The 14560-nt window shown below is 36.4% G+C and overlaps 1 protein-coding gene across 2 annotated transcripts in view; it reads left to right on the top strand.

Annotated features, from left to right (window-relative positions):
* The window catches only part of UBQLN1 (ubiquilin 1), a 48151-nt gene that overhangs the window by 13579 nt on the left and 20012 nt on the right, over positions 1–14560 (top strand). For both annotated transcript variants that reach the window (XM_082656170.1, XM_082656169.1), the window contains exon 2: positions 14065–14216. In XM_082656170.1, coding sequence (XP_082512296.1) covers positions 14065–14216 — 152 coding nt within the window. The remainder of the gene's footprint in view (positions 1–14064; positions 14217–14560) is intronic.

The following is a 14560-nucleotide window of genomic DNA, read 5'->3' as shown; positions in this document are numbered from 1 at the left end:
CTTTGTCTCTTCTAATAGTCTTTATTTTATAGTCTATTTTGTCTGATATGAGAATTGCTACTCCAGCTTTCTTTTGGTTTCCATTTGCATGGAATATCTTTTTCCATCCCCTACTTTCAGTCTGTATGTGTCTCTAGGTCTGAAGTGGATCTCTTGTAGACAGCATATATATGGGTCTTGTTTTTGTATCCATTCAGCCAATCTGTGTCTTTTGGTGGGAGCATTTAGTCCATTTACATTTAAGGTAATTATTGATATGTATGTTCCTATTCCCATTTTCTAAATTGTTTTGGGTTCGTTATTATAGGTCTTTTCCTTCTCTTGTGTTTGCTGCCTAGAGAAGTTCCTTTAGCATTTGCTGTAAAGCTGGATTGGTGGTGCTGAACTCTCTCAGCTTTTGCTTGTCTGTAAACGTTTTAATTTCTCCATCAAATCTGAATGAGATCCTTGCTGGGTAGAGTAATCTTGGTTGCAGGTTTTTCTCCTTCATCACTTTCAGTATGTCCTGCCACTCCCTTCTGGCTTGCAGAGTTTCTGCTGAAAGATCAGCTGTTAACCTTATGGGGATTCCCTTGTGTGTTATTTGTTGTTTTTCCCTCGCTGCTTTTAATATGCTTTCTTTGTATTTAATTTTTGACAGTTTGATTAATATGTGTCTTAGCGTATTTCTCCTTGGATTTATCCTGTATGGGACTCTCTGTGCTTCCTGGACTTGATTAACTATTTCCTTTCCCATATTAGGGAAGTTTTCAACTATAGTCTCTTCAAATATTTTCTTAGTCCCTTTTTCTCTTCTTCTTTTGGAACCCCTATAATTCGAATGTTGGTGCGTTTAATGTTGTCCCAGAGGTCTCTGAGACTGTCCTCAGTTGTTTTCATTCTTTTTTCTTTATTCTGCTCTGCAGTAGTTATTTCCACTATTTTATCTTCCAGGTCACTTATCCGTTCTTCTGCCTCAGTTATTCTGCTATTGATCCCATCTAGAGTATTTTTCATTTCATTTATTGTGTTGTTCATCATTGTTTGTTTCATCTTTAGTTCTTCTAGGTCCTTATTAAATGTTTCTTGTATTTTGCCTATTCTATTTCCAAGATTTTGGATCATCTTTACTATCATTATTCTGAATTCTTTTCCAGGTAGACTGCCTATTTCCTCTTCATTTGTTAGGTCTGGTGCGTTTTTATCTTGCTCCTTCATCTGCTGTGTGTTTTTCTGTCTTCTCATTTTGCTTATTTTACTGTGTTTGGGGTCTCCTTTTTGTAGGCTGCAGGTTCGTAGTTTCCGTTGTTTTTAATGTCTGTCCCCAGTGGCTGTGGTTGGTTCAGTGGGTTGTGTTGGCTTCCTGGTGGAGGGACTAGTGCACAGGCCACATTTTTAACATGTGATATAATATCTGCTTCACTAGATTGTTTTGGAGGATTTCATGAGATAATATGTAAAAGTACCTGGCTCAGAGTTTATATACTTGTATTGGTTTCTTTCCTCCTGTACGCTTTTGTTTGCCAGTGAATTGAGTCTTAATTTTTTTGTAGTAGAAGGAAGAATGCGAGCTTGTGTAAGTGAAGCATTTAGTTTGTGGATGTTAGATTTAGGTCATAGAAACTCCTAGAAATTACATTTTTATTGATAATGCACTATAACATTTTTGACTGAGTGTTCAGTTTTATATTTATAAGAAGGTGCCCTTTTCTCATATAGCTGCTTATGTCTCTAGTTTATCTTATACCTAACATCTTCGTGTAAGATTTATGCAATGGTTTTTTTTTTAATATATATTTTTAAAATTTATTTTTGGCTGCGTTGGGTCTTTGTTGCCGTGTGCGGGCCTTTCTTCAGTTGTGGTGAGCGGGGGCTACTCTTCATTGGGGTGCGTGGGCTTCTCATTGCGGTGGCTTCTCTTGTTGCGGAGCACGGGCTCTAGGCTTGTGGGCTTCAGTAGTTGTGGCTCATGGGCTCTAGAGCACAGGCTCAGTAGTTGTGGCACACAGGCTTCGTTGCTCCGTGGCATGTAGGGTCTTCCCTGACCAGGGCTCAAATACGTGTCCCCTGCATTGGCAGGCAGATTCTTAACCACTGCGCCACCAGGGAAACCCCTATGCAATGTTTTTTAATGAGGGTACTTTAAGGTTACTCAGACTCAGGCATTTGTTGCAATAAGTTTTATGTTTCTGCAGACGAATAGTGTTTGTGGACTGCCTCTGTCTAAAGCTGCTTTGAGAAGTTTTAAGATTGCTAATTGTTTTTTTCCTAAGTCAATATTACTTAGTTTCTGATTTTTTGTTGTAGTATTCAATAAAAGTGTAGTAGGTAAAACAGACATACATAGAAGTAAAGTTCAAATGTTAGAGATCAAATTTTGGAAAATTTGAAGCCACTGTAAGCTATTTCCTCTGCCTTTTTTTAGAGTGCAGAATAGAAGTTTAAGGATATATGAAGTATGTGCAGGATTTTTGGCTCTTCTACAAACACATAACATTGTTTAAGTTGATCATATTTGGATTAAAATTTTATAAAATACAGCTTATTTGGAAAAGTATAGCATATCTGTTTGATATGGTACAGTTAAAAACTAAGATTTATTCATTTTTGTTTCTAGTGGAGTGGCAGGCAACTGAGCGTCATAATCCTTGGGTTTTGTAAGTTTGTTCCAAGCTTTGGGTAACTTACTCAGAGTAAATGAATATTACATTAGTCTATTTGGGAGTAGTTCTAATACCTAAATTGTTTGACATCGGTTGTTTGAAATGTAAAACTTATTTGTATAACAATTAGATTATAATAAGTAGTCAGATTATACAGTTTCCCTTTGTATGGTACTAGAAGTATAGCTGTACCCTATCTGTCATAATGCTCTCCAACTTTCACCATGAAGTGCTATAAACTCATACTTTTGAATTGCCTTAGGTGCCCCTCAGAACCAAGAGTTCCATGAGGCTAGAGGATCCTAGTATCAGTGATGCTAATTTTCAACAATGCTGTGATTCTGTAGGAGGAAGTTATTTCTTATGGATCTTGTTAAGGACTTTGGTTTCTTGAGATTTTGTTGTGAGGATTGAATGAGATGATGTGGGGGTGTGGTTCCAGGCACAGTGTAGCTGCTAAATTAGCAATGAATGTAAATGCTTTTTGAACTGTGTGCCTTAGGATTTTACTCTTTTGCATCTAGGATACCATAGAGAAGCCCCTAGTCTGTCCAGAAAGCCCACCTATCCTTCCTAACACTGACAACTCATGGCTAGTAGGATTCCAGCCCTTAAATATTACTAAGGGCTCAACTAAACTATTCACAACTGTTCTATAAGCATTTGATGCTAGATAATGATGTTCATGGATGACCGTCTCTTACTCTTGAGTGATCATCCCTGCTGTGATTTACACCTTATAGCTACTCTGGTCTGCTACCTAAAACTAAGGTATCTTTTCCCCCCCACCAAGACAAATTTTATTTATTTATTTTTAAATTTTTATTGGAGTATAGTTGATTTCCAATGTTGTGTTTCAGGTGTACAGCAAAGTGAATCAGTTATACATATAGGTATATCCACTCTTTTTTTACATTCTTTTCCCATATAGGTCATTACAGAGTATTGAGTAGAGTTACCTGTGCTATACAGTAGGTTCTTATTGGCTATCTATTGCATGTATAGTAGTGTGTATATGTCAATCTCAATGTCTCAATTTATCCCTCCCCCTTTACCCCCTGGAAACCATAAGTTTGTTTTCTACATCTGTGACTCTTAAAACTAGGGTATCTTCATCCCAATTTGCTTCTGATGACCTACCCAAGACAAGGTATATGATAGCTTTCTGGCTAGTTGAGTCACTTGAAATTGGATACTCAGGAAAGTTGGTCATTTACGTTTCGACTTTCTGCTGTTTCTTACGTGTAGGGCATTCACAATCAACTTTTAAACCTATTTTAAGTATAGTACAGAAGAATGCACACATAAATGTACAGCTTCATTTATTAGCACAAAAGTTAGAAGCAGAATATTATCAACTTCCCAGATGTCACTTGTGATCCCTTACAATCACCACCTCCTAACTACAACTTTTCTCACTTTTGACACTATGGTTTTTGCCCCTTTCCTCTCTTTTAACTTATGTTAATGATAACTTATGTTAATGAAATAACGTAGTTTATTGTCATTTGTGATTGGCTGCTTTTGCTCTACATTGATCCATGGTGACATATGGTTGTAGTTCATGTGTTGTCCTCATGTGTAACAGTCTATTGAATATATCACAATTTGTTCTACAGTTGAAGGTTTGGGTTGTTTTAAGTTTGGGGGTAATAAAGTTTGAACTTCCTTGAACGTGTCTTTTGGTGTACCTGTGAACACATAATTCGTTAGATAAAATCCCAGAAGTGGAATCGTTGAGTCATACAATAAGCATAAATTCAGCTTCTACTGTGAAATGTTTTTCTGAAATATGTGAATTTATACTTCTGTTTGCAATATATGTGGATTCCAGTTGCTCCAAATCCTCTGCAACAGTCTGTAACAGTCTTTTTAAATAGTACAACCACTTTGTTTATTTATTTATTTAGGCTGCATCAGGTCTTCGTTGCAGCACATGGTATCTTTTGTTGCGGCACCTGGGCTTCTCTAGTTGTGGCCAACGGGCTCCAGAGCGTGTGGGCTCTGTAGTTATGGCGTACGGGCTTAGTTGCCCTGCGGCATGTGGGATCTTAGTTCCCCCACCAGGAATCGAACCCTCATCCCCTGCATTGGAAAGTGGATTTTTAACCACTGGACCACCAGGGAAGTCCCTGTAACAGTCTTTATACTGGACTGTTCGGTGGGTGTGTCACTGGTTTTAAAGTTACCTGATGTTGTTAATTAGGGTGAGTCCCCTTTGTTTGTATTATTGGCCATTTAGATTTCATTTTTGTGAAGTTCCTATTTCAGTCTATTGACTAGTTTTCAGTTGGGTTGTGTCTTGCTGATTTCCATGCTTTATGTATAAAATCTGGATTCAAGCTCTGTTGGTTTTTGGTATTGTAGATATTTTTTCTCTGTTGCTTATCTTTTTACTCTATTAATGATGGTTTAATTTATTGTGCCTTTTTTATGGCTAAATCTTTTTGTGTCCTGTTTAGGAAATCTTTTCCAATTGAACTAATATTTTATTGATTCATCTTTCTGGTACTGTTTAATTGCAAGGTACTGTTTAATTTGCATGTAGTTAAAGTACATACTCCATATGATTTAAAATTTTTGAAATATGTCGACTTACTTTATGGCCCAGTATATAAGTTTGTAAATGTATTTAAAAAGAATACTTATTCTGTAGTTGTTGGGTACAGTGTTCTATACATGCCAGTTGGGTCATCAGTTAATTTTGTTGTTCAAAGCTTTTATATCTTTTTTTTTTTGCCCTATTTTATTCTATCAGTTACTGAGGTAAATATGCTAAAATATCTTACTGTACTTTTGGATTAGTCTGTTTTTCCGTGTAGTTCAATTTGATTTTTGCTTTATGTATTCTGAAGCTATATTATGTACATATACACTTAAAGTTTTATCTTCTTGTGAGTTGAACACTTTATAATGTTGAAATGTCCTAGTTGCTTTTGTATTAAAGTTTGCTTTTTCCAGGGAACTATATTCAATATCATGTGATAAACCATAATGGAAAAGAATATGAAAAAGAATGTATATATATGTATAACTGAGTCACTTTGTTGTACAGCAGTAATTAACACAACACTGTAAATAAACTACACTTCAGTTTAAGAAAAAAGTTTGCTTTGTCAATTAGAGTAGCCTCATTAACTTTATTTGGTTTTTACATGGACTATCTTTATTCATTCTTTTTATTTTCAATCTTTCTTTTCCTTAGTAGTTCATGTGTATATCTTTTTTAAGCAGCATGAAGTTGGGTTTTTAAATCCAGTTTGGCAATTTTATCTTTTTAACACATAGTCTGTTATGTAATCACTGATACATTTGGTTTACGTTTACCATTATACTATTTGATTTCTGTTTTTCCTGTCTCCTATGTTGCTTTTTTCTCTTTCTTTTGTATTTTGTATTATTCCAATTGTTCCCCCCCTTTTTCCCAGTTGCCCCTTTTATTAGGTTGGTAGATGCATGCTGCTTAAACTATTCTTTTAGTAGTTATCCTGGAGATTACTATATGCATCTTATAAAATGTCTAAATCAGTAAGTACTTGTACTTTCCAGTTAATTCAAGAACCTTAGAACAGTTGAACACTGTTCACCTGCCTGTGGACTACACTTGATCTTCCTTCCTTCCTTCTTTCCTCTCCTTTTCGTCCTTCCAACACAAGACATTGTTACTAATGCTTTATAAATTTGGTTTTTATTTCAATTTATTCTTTCTATTTTTTTATTCCTTCATCTAGGAGAGGATTGTTTTCTTCTGTCTGAGGAACATTTCCTGTAGTCTGTATATGCTGGGTAACAAATGCTCTGTTTTTGTGCATCTGAAAATGTCTATTTTGATTTCATTTTGAGGGATTTTGCACTGGGTATAAAATTTTAGTTTGGCAGTTAATCGTCTCTCTTTATAATTTTTTTCTTAATTGTTTTTTTCTTGTGTGTGTGTGGTACTCGGGCCTCTCATTGTTGTGGCCTCTCCCGTTGTGGAGCACAGGCTCTGGACGCGCAGGCTCAGCGGCCATGGCTCACGGGCCCAGCCGCTCCGCGGCATGTGGGATCTTCCCAGACCGGGGCACGAACCCGTGTCCCCTGCATCGGCAGACGGACTCTCAACCACTGCGCCACCAGGGAAGCCCTTTTCTTAATTTTTAAATCATGGATAATTTCAAATATACAGAAGTAGAGATAATCGTAAGTTAGCTCCACCATGAATCCTTCACCCAGCTTTGACAATTAATTTTGGAGCCAGTCTTGTTTCAGGTGTACTTTCCCTTAAGGCCCCTCTACATACCGCATTATTTTGATGCATCTCTCATGCCTTATATCACTTCATCCTTTAATATTTCAGCATGTATCTCTAAAAGCTAAGGATCTCTTTAAAAAATGTAATATATTATCCTGCTTTACCAATTAATAATGTCTTAATTTCACCAGTCCAGAATTTCCCCATTGTTTCAAAATGATTTTTTAAGTGTAATGTTGGCATGGATTTATTATTATGTAGTTTTAACTTTTAAAAAATACTTCACTTTTTTGAGCAGTTTTAGATTTACAGCCAATTGAGCAGAAAGTACAGAGTTCCCATACTCCCTGCTCCCCCTACTTTAACCTCCCCCACCATCGACATCCTGCTCCAGAGTGGTACATTTGTTACAATTAATGGACCTCTATTGACACATCATTATCACTCAAAGTTCATAGTTTAAGATTCACTCTTGGTGTTTTGACAAATGTATAGTGTATGTGCTCTACCTCTAACCTAACTCCTGGCAACCACTGATCCATTTACTGTCTCCATAGTTTTGTTCTTTCCAGAATGTCATCTAGTTGGAATTATACAGTATGTAACCTTTTAGATTGGCTTATTTGACTTAGTAGTATGCATTTAAGGTTCCTCTATGGTTCTTTTCATGGTTTGATAGCTCATTTCTTTTTATTGCTGAATAATATCCCATTGTCTGGATGTACCAAGGTTTATTTATCCATTCACCTGTAGAAGAATTTCTTGGTTGCTTCCAAGTTTTAACATTAATGAATAAAGCTGCTATATACATCTGTGTGCAGGTTTTGTCTGGACATAAGTTCTCAATTCCTTTGGGTAAATACCAAGGAGAGAGTGATTGCTGGATTGAATGGTAAGAGTATGTTTAGTTTTGTAAGAAATTGCTAAACTGTCTTCCAGAGTGGCTATACCATTTTGTATTCCTATCAGCAGTGAATGAGAGTTCCTGTTGTTCCATATCATTGCAGCATTTGGTAGTGTTATCTGTTTTGGTTTGGCCATCCTAGTAGTTGTATAGCGCAGTCTCCTTATTTTAATTGGCAATTCCCCTAATGGCCTATGATGCAGAGCATCTTTACAGATATGCTTATTTGCCATCTGTATATCTTCTTTGATGAGATGTCTGTTAAAATTTTTTGCCCATTTTTTAATTCAGTTGTTCAGTTTCTTGTTGAGTTTTAAGAGTTCTTTGTATACTTTGGGTAACAGTCCTTTATCAGATGTGTCATTTCCGAATATTTTCTCCCAGTCTGGCTTGTCTTCTCATTCTCTCGCAAAAGATTTTTTTTTCAAGTGGGATCCAAATAAAGCTCACACATTGCAAGGGACTGATAAGTTTCCTATTTTTCCTTTTCTGGCAAGTATGCTTTTATTTCTTTTTCCTGCCGTGTTGCATTGGCTGATATTTTTAATATGCTGTTGAATAGAGTGAATAAAGAGCAGACATCCTTGTTTTGTTACTGATCTTAGAGGGAAAGGATTCAGTTGTTCACCATTACTACACCAAATTGTAGATATTTTGTAGATGCGCTTTATCAGATCTGGGTAGTTCCCTTTTATTCCTGATTCCCTGGGACTTTTGTCATGAATGAATAGTTTCAAATGCTTTTTTACTATCGATTGATAAGACGGTGTGGATTTTCTTTTGTCAGTGTGGTGAATTATTGATTTTTCAAATGTTGACTTACTTAGCGGCACATTTCTAGGATAAACCTAACTTGGTAATGAAGAATTACTCTTGTTCTATATTGCTGGATTTGTTTGCTAGTATTTTACAGAGGATTTCTGCATCTGTGTTCATGAAGGATATTGGTCCCTAGTTTTCTTTTCTGGTTTTGGTATCAGGGTAATATTGGCCTCACAAAGTAAATTGAGCAGTGTTTCCTCTTCTGTTTTCAGAAGAGAGTGAATGAGTTCTGGCAGCTTGAATCTTTCAAGAAATTGGTCCATTTCATCCAAGTTGTCAAATACTTGCATGTAGTTTTCCTTATTCTGTTAATAAAATCTGTGAGGTCTGTAGTCATTTCCTTCTGTTGTTCCTGATATTGCTAGTCTATGTCTTCTCTGTTTTTTTCTTGGCCATTCTATCTAGAGGTTAATCAATTTTACTAATATTTTAAAAGATTTTTCTCTTATTTTTCTGTTTTTATTTTGATTTCTGCTCTTTTTATTTTTTGTTGGGTTTCATTTGCTTTGTTTCTAATTTCTAAAGGTTGAAACTTAAATTACTGATTTGTGATCGTTCTTAAATTTAAGCCTTTAATACTATAAATTTTCCTAGGCATTGCTTTAGCTGCATCTCAGAAATTTTGACATATTGTAACTTCATTTTTGTTCAGTTGAAAATATTTTCTAATTGCTCCTCAAGACTTTCTTTTTGACCCATGAATTATTTAGAAGTATTTTGTTTAATTTGGGAGTTTTCCAGATATCTTTCTGTTATTGATTTCTAGTGTAATTCCATTATTGTCAAGGAATATACTTACATGGCTCAATTATTTAAAATTTCCAAGGTTTGTTTTTATGACCCAGTTTATGGTCTTACCTTGGTTGAGTGTCCCTTGTGTACTTAAAAGTATCATTTCATCTATAGGTTCCCCTCTGCTTTTTCCCCATAGCAATTTATTTGTTAAGGACACCTTTTTTGTTGACTTTAGTAGCTGTATCCTTTTAATGTCACTTAATGTATTCCTTTGTTGCCTACAAATCTGGGGGAAATTTATTAGACCTAGAGCAGGCAGTGGTTCTTAGTAGTGTCCATCAGAATCACCTGGGAAGGTTGTTAAGCCATAGATTACTGGGCCCTATCCTCAGAGTTTCTGATTTGGTTGGGGCCTGAGAATTTGCATTTCTACCAAGTTAACCTGAGAATGGTGAATGTTGCGCACCTGGGGACAACACTTTGAGAAGTACAGCAGTTTCTCAATCTTGTTATTGATTACATTTTGAGTTGGAAAATTCTTTGTTGTTGGGGCTGTCCTGTGCATTGTAGGATGTTCAGCATCTTCAGTCTCTACCCACCAGTGGTACTTAAGCCCTGTTGTGACAACCAGAAATGTCCTTAGACATTGCCAGATGCTTCCCAGGGCAGATAGAGACCTCCATTCACTTTAGGAACCGCTGCTTTAGGGTGACTAACTGGGGAAAACTCTTAGATCTTTATCTCTAAGTTCTTTTATTTTAGCCTAGTTAGATTCTCCTTGGAGACACTATATATTACAGTCTTTCTGCTTGGATGTTGAAGGTCCAGATGCCAGCATTCTGTTTGATAGGTGTGAGGTGAAGGGGGAAAGGCTCAGTATCTGGTATGTCTCTGTTTACTTAATCTTCTGTTTTTAGTGTTTTATGTCTGTTCTTAATGTGTCTGGTGTGTTCTTTAGTTCAGAGACCCTACGTTCCCCTTCCAGAGAGAAAAAAAAATCTAGTCTTTTGTTGGGTTTGGGGAGGGACAGTTGCTTACTTAGTGTGCAGTGAAGATGTGTCTGCTTCTTAGACTTTCAAATCCCATTATTTTAGCCCTTAGGCACCTCTCACCTTATACCTTATCCTCAGCCTCTGGTGGTACCATGTCGAGTCTTCCAGGAATTCCGTAGATTGTGGGGATCGAATTAGCTTTTAGCTTGGCTTTCTGTATTGCCAGTTCAGGATTCAGTTCTCTTGAGTCCACTGGATGTCTGGGTTGAAAACTTTGTTCCAGTTAAGACCAAAAGGTCTCAATTTGTTCTGTTGTATGAGTTTCTGCTTTAAAATTTTCTTTGTGCAGATCGTATGTCTGATAAGACTTGTATGTAGAATATATAAGGAATTTTTACAACTCAATAATAGGAAGGCAAATAACCCAATTAAAAAATGACAAAGGATGTTAATAAAGTTCTCCAAAGAAGATATATAAATAAGCACATGAAAAGATGCTCAACATTGTTAGCCGTCAGGGGAATGCAAATCAAAACTACTGCACATTTACTAGGATGGCTATTAAAAATACCAGTCAGGTAATAAATATTGGTGAAGGCATGGAGAGATTAGAACCCTTATACATTGCTGGTAGGATTGTACAATGGTTATAGCCATTAGCCACTTTGGATAACACTTTGGTGGTTCCTCAAATGATTAAATCAAGAGTTACCATATGACCCAGTAATTTAATTCCACATCTAGGTATATACCCAAGAGAAATGAAAACATATGTCCACAGAAAAACTTGTACATGAATGTTTATAGCAACATTATTCATAGTAGCCCAAAGGTGGAAACAGCCCCCATGTCCATCAGTTGATGAATGAATAAACAAAATGTTGTATATTCATACAATAGAATGTTGTTTGGCCATAAAAAGGGATGAAGTATTGATACATACCATGACATGGATGTACCTTGCAAACATTGCATATTATATGATTTCACTTATTGGGAAATGTCCAGAATAGGCAAATCTATTTGACAGAAAGTAGATCAGTGAGCGGTTTCTTTTTTTGTTAAATTGGTATCTGTGGAGTCACCTTTTTTTTTTTTTTTTTTTTTTTTGGCCATGCCACGCGGCTCGCAGAATCTTAGTTCCCCAACCAGGGATTGAACCTGGGGCCCTGGCAGTGAAAGTGCCTAGCCCTAACCACTGGACCACCAGGGAACTCCCCGATTAGTGGTTTCTTATGGTTTGGAGTGATGGGAGAATAGGGAGGTGATAGCTAAAGGGTACTGGTTTCTTTTTGAGAAGATGAAAATTTCAAAATTGACTGTGGTGATGGTTGCACGTATCTGTGAATATACTAAAAACCATTGTACACCTTAAATGGGTGAATCGTATATGTGAGTTAGTTATATCTCTATAAAGCATGAAGAAATCTTTCATTGTTGTTTCAGTGGGCATTTGAAAGGATGTAAGAGATGTGTGTCGTCAATCTGGCATCTTACCTTCAAGTCCTAAAATGTGCTAAAATGCTATATAATTGTATTTTAAACAATTAAATTATATATTTTGGAATGACATGAGGTGTATCAAGGATTCTGAAAAGGATTTCTTAGTTTAAGGTTAAGAAACACAAACTTAGATTAACCTCATTTTACATATGAAAATGTTTTGATGTTCTTGAAGTCAGACCTAGATTTCAAGCTTAACCTAGCAGTTTATTAGCTGTGTCACTGTGAGAGGAGGGGGACATATTGAACCTCTCTGTTTCTATATCTGAAATAGGATTAAAAGTCATCTTCTTCAGGGCTTCCCTGATGGCGCAGTGGTTGAGAGTCCGCCTGCCGATGCAGGGGACGCGGGTTCGTGCCCCGGTCCGGGAGGATCCCACATGCCGCATGCCCACATGCTGGGCCCGTGAGCCATGGCCGCTGAGCCTGCGCGTCCGGAGCCTGTGCTCCGCAATGGGAGAGGCCACAACAGTGAGAGGCCCGCGTACAGAAAAAAAAAAAAAAAAAAGATATCCCCTCCCTTTTGGACTTCCCTCCCATTTAGGTTACCACAGTGCATTAGGTAGAGTTCCCTGTGCTGTACAGTATGTTCTTATCAATTGTCTATTTTATACATAGTATCAATAATGTATATGTGTCAATCCGTCTCCCAGTTCCTCCCACCCCACCCCTTTCCCCCATACATTTGTTCTCTATGTCTGTGTCTCTATTTCTGCTTTGCAAATAAGATAATCTGTACCATTTTTCTAGATTCCACGTATATGTGTCATTATGTTTGCTTTTCTTTTTCTGACTTACTTCACTCTGTATGATGCTTTTTAGGTCTGTCCATGTCTCTATAAATGACCCAATTTCATTCCTCTTTATAGTTGAGTAATATTTTGTTGTATATATGTACCAGATCTTCTTTATCCATTCCTCTGTTGATGGACATTTAGGTTGCTTCCATGTCCTGGCTGTTGTAAATAGTGCTGCTGTGAACATTGGGATGCATGTGTTTTTTTTGAATTATGGTTTTCTATCGTATATTTTCAAATGAAGGAAAGTCATATGGAAAAGGTCCAGAATATTTACTGCAGTATAATTCACATTATCTATATGATTTTTTAAAAAACCAGTTGGTTACATTGAATGTTGTAACTTGATTATGGAAAATTTCATTTATACACAAAGGTAGAATGTGATGAACTTTTGTGTACCTCTCATTTTCAACCGTGATTGACATATGGCCTATCTTGCTTTATATTTGTATTCCTCTTCATCTCCCCTCCTGCCCCTGCAAGAAAATGTTAGATATCATTAACTGTGTCTTTCCACTTACTGTGACAACCAAAAATATCCCCTTTTATTTCCAAAACATTGTCTTGGCGATAATACTATCATCTATCGAGAGCCACTTCTGTAGGGCATTGGTGTCTGTAGGGCATTGGGGTAAGATGTGATTCTTTGAATTTCTTTACCACCCTGAGGTTTCCTGACTTTGACAGTGGAGTAAAAAAACCTAAGTATACAGGTGATTTTGATGAAGGTTTGAGAAACTGATCTAGTGTAGAATAAGTAAGCCTTTCTTATAGTATGACACTCTTTTCTATTCTCTGTTTTTGCATTTTATTCTTGTCCCTGGGAAGCCTTTCTTCAGGTTTTCCTGGCTACTTTCTAATTAGTTTTCACTGGAAAACTTTCTCTAACTATCTTTGTGCTTCCTCTGTACTTTGTGGTTTACTGACTGCTCGCCTTCAGGGAAAGATTTTTGCTTTCTATCTTTGCATCTGCATGATACTGCTTGTTAATAAATGTTCAATGAAAGAGGTGGGGCGTAAAGTCAGTATAATTGGCTTTCTTTATATTGAACTAGAAAGGAGCAGGATTTGAGATGGAAATCATGAGGAAAAGATTATTGTAAACTTGGTAAGAGCTATGTGTGGCTTGAACTACGTTTAGCACCATTGATATAAAAAGAATAAGGCTATGACAAAGAAGTGAATTATTGGATCTTAGCAGAAGATTGAATATAGGGTATGTACACCTGTAATAAAATGTTTACATTAGAGATGAGTGAGGTGGTAACACTCATTTCCCACTAAGATCAAGATACGGACACAGAAAGACTATGTCTTTATATTTGAATTGTTGCAGTATCTGTAGTGGGGGCTTCTTTTGAGGTACTTTTCTAGAAACTAGACTAGATGATGTTATGCAAACATCCGTAATACATATTTATTTTATCTTATTTAGTTCAAGGAAGAAATCTCTAAACGTTTTAAATCCCATACCGACCAACTTGTGTTGATATTTGCTGGAAAAATTTTAAAAGATCAAGATACTTTGAGTCAGCATGGAATTCACGATGGACTTACTGTTCACCTTGTCATCAAAACGCAAAACAGGTATGTTTTTAGAAGACATTCAACTTTAAACCATGAATAAATGTTTACCTTTCTCTCTTAAAAATAACCAGTCTTGGCTTTAAATGGCTTTCTGTCATTAATATGTAAATGGATTAAAATTCATTTATTTGCTGCTCACGTAGATAGCAAATGTTTTAATGATTCAGTAATGCTAATGCTTACACATCTAATATTTTAGAAGGTTTATCATTATTGAGTTATTATTTGAATTACAAAACAAGCAAATTAATGTTTTTAGCTATGTTTTCTGTTTAGAGAGATTTTTGGACAGAGATCAGGGGTGACTCATCTTCTTGGCAAACCACAAATAGTAACCATGTTTC

The sequence above is a fragment of the Grampus griseus genome (assembly GCF_964374135.1).
Source record: "Grampus griseus genome assembly, chromosome: 6".
Taxonomy (NCBI): Eukaryota; Metazoa; Chordata; class Mammalia; order Artiodactyla; family Delphinidae; genus Grampus; species Grampus griseus.
Note: the sequence above shows the minus strand (reverse complement) of the source record. Positions and strands in the feature narration are given on the sequence as shown.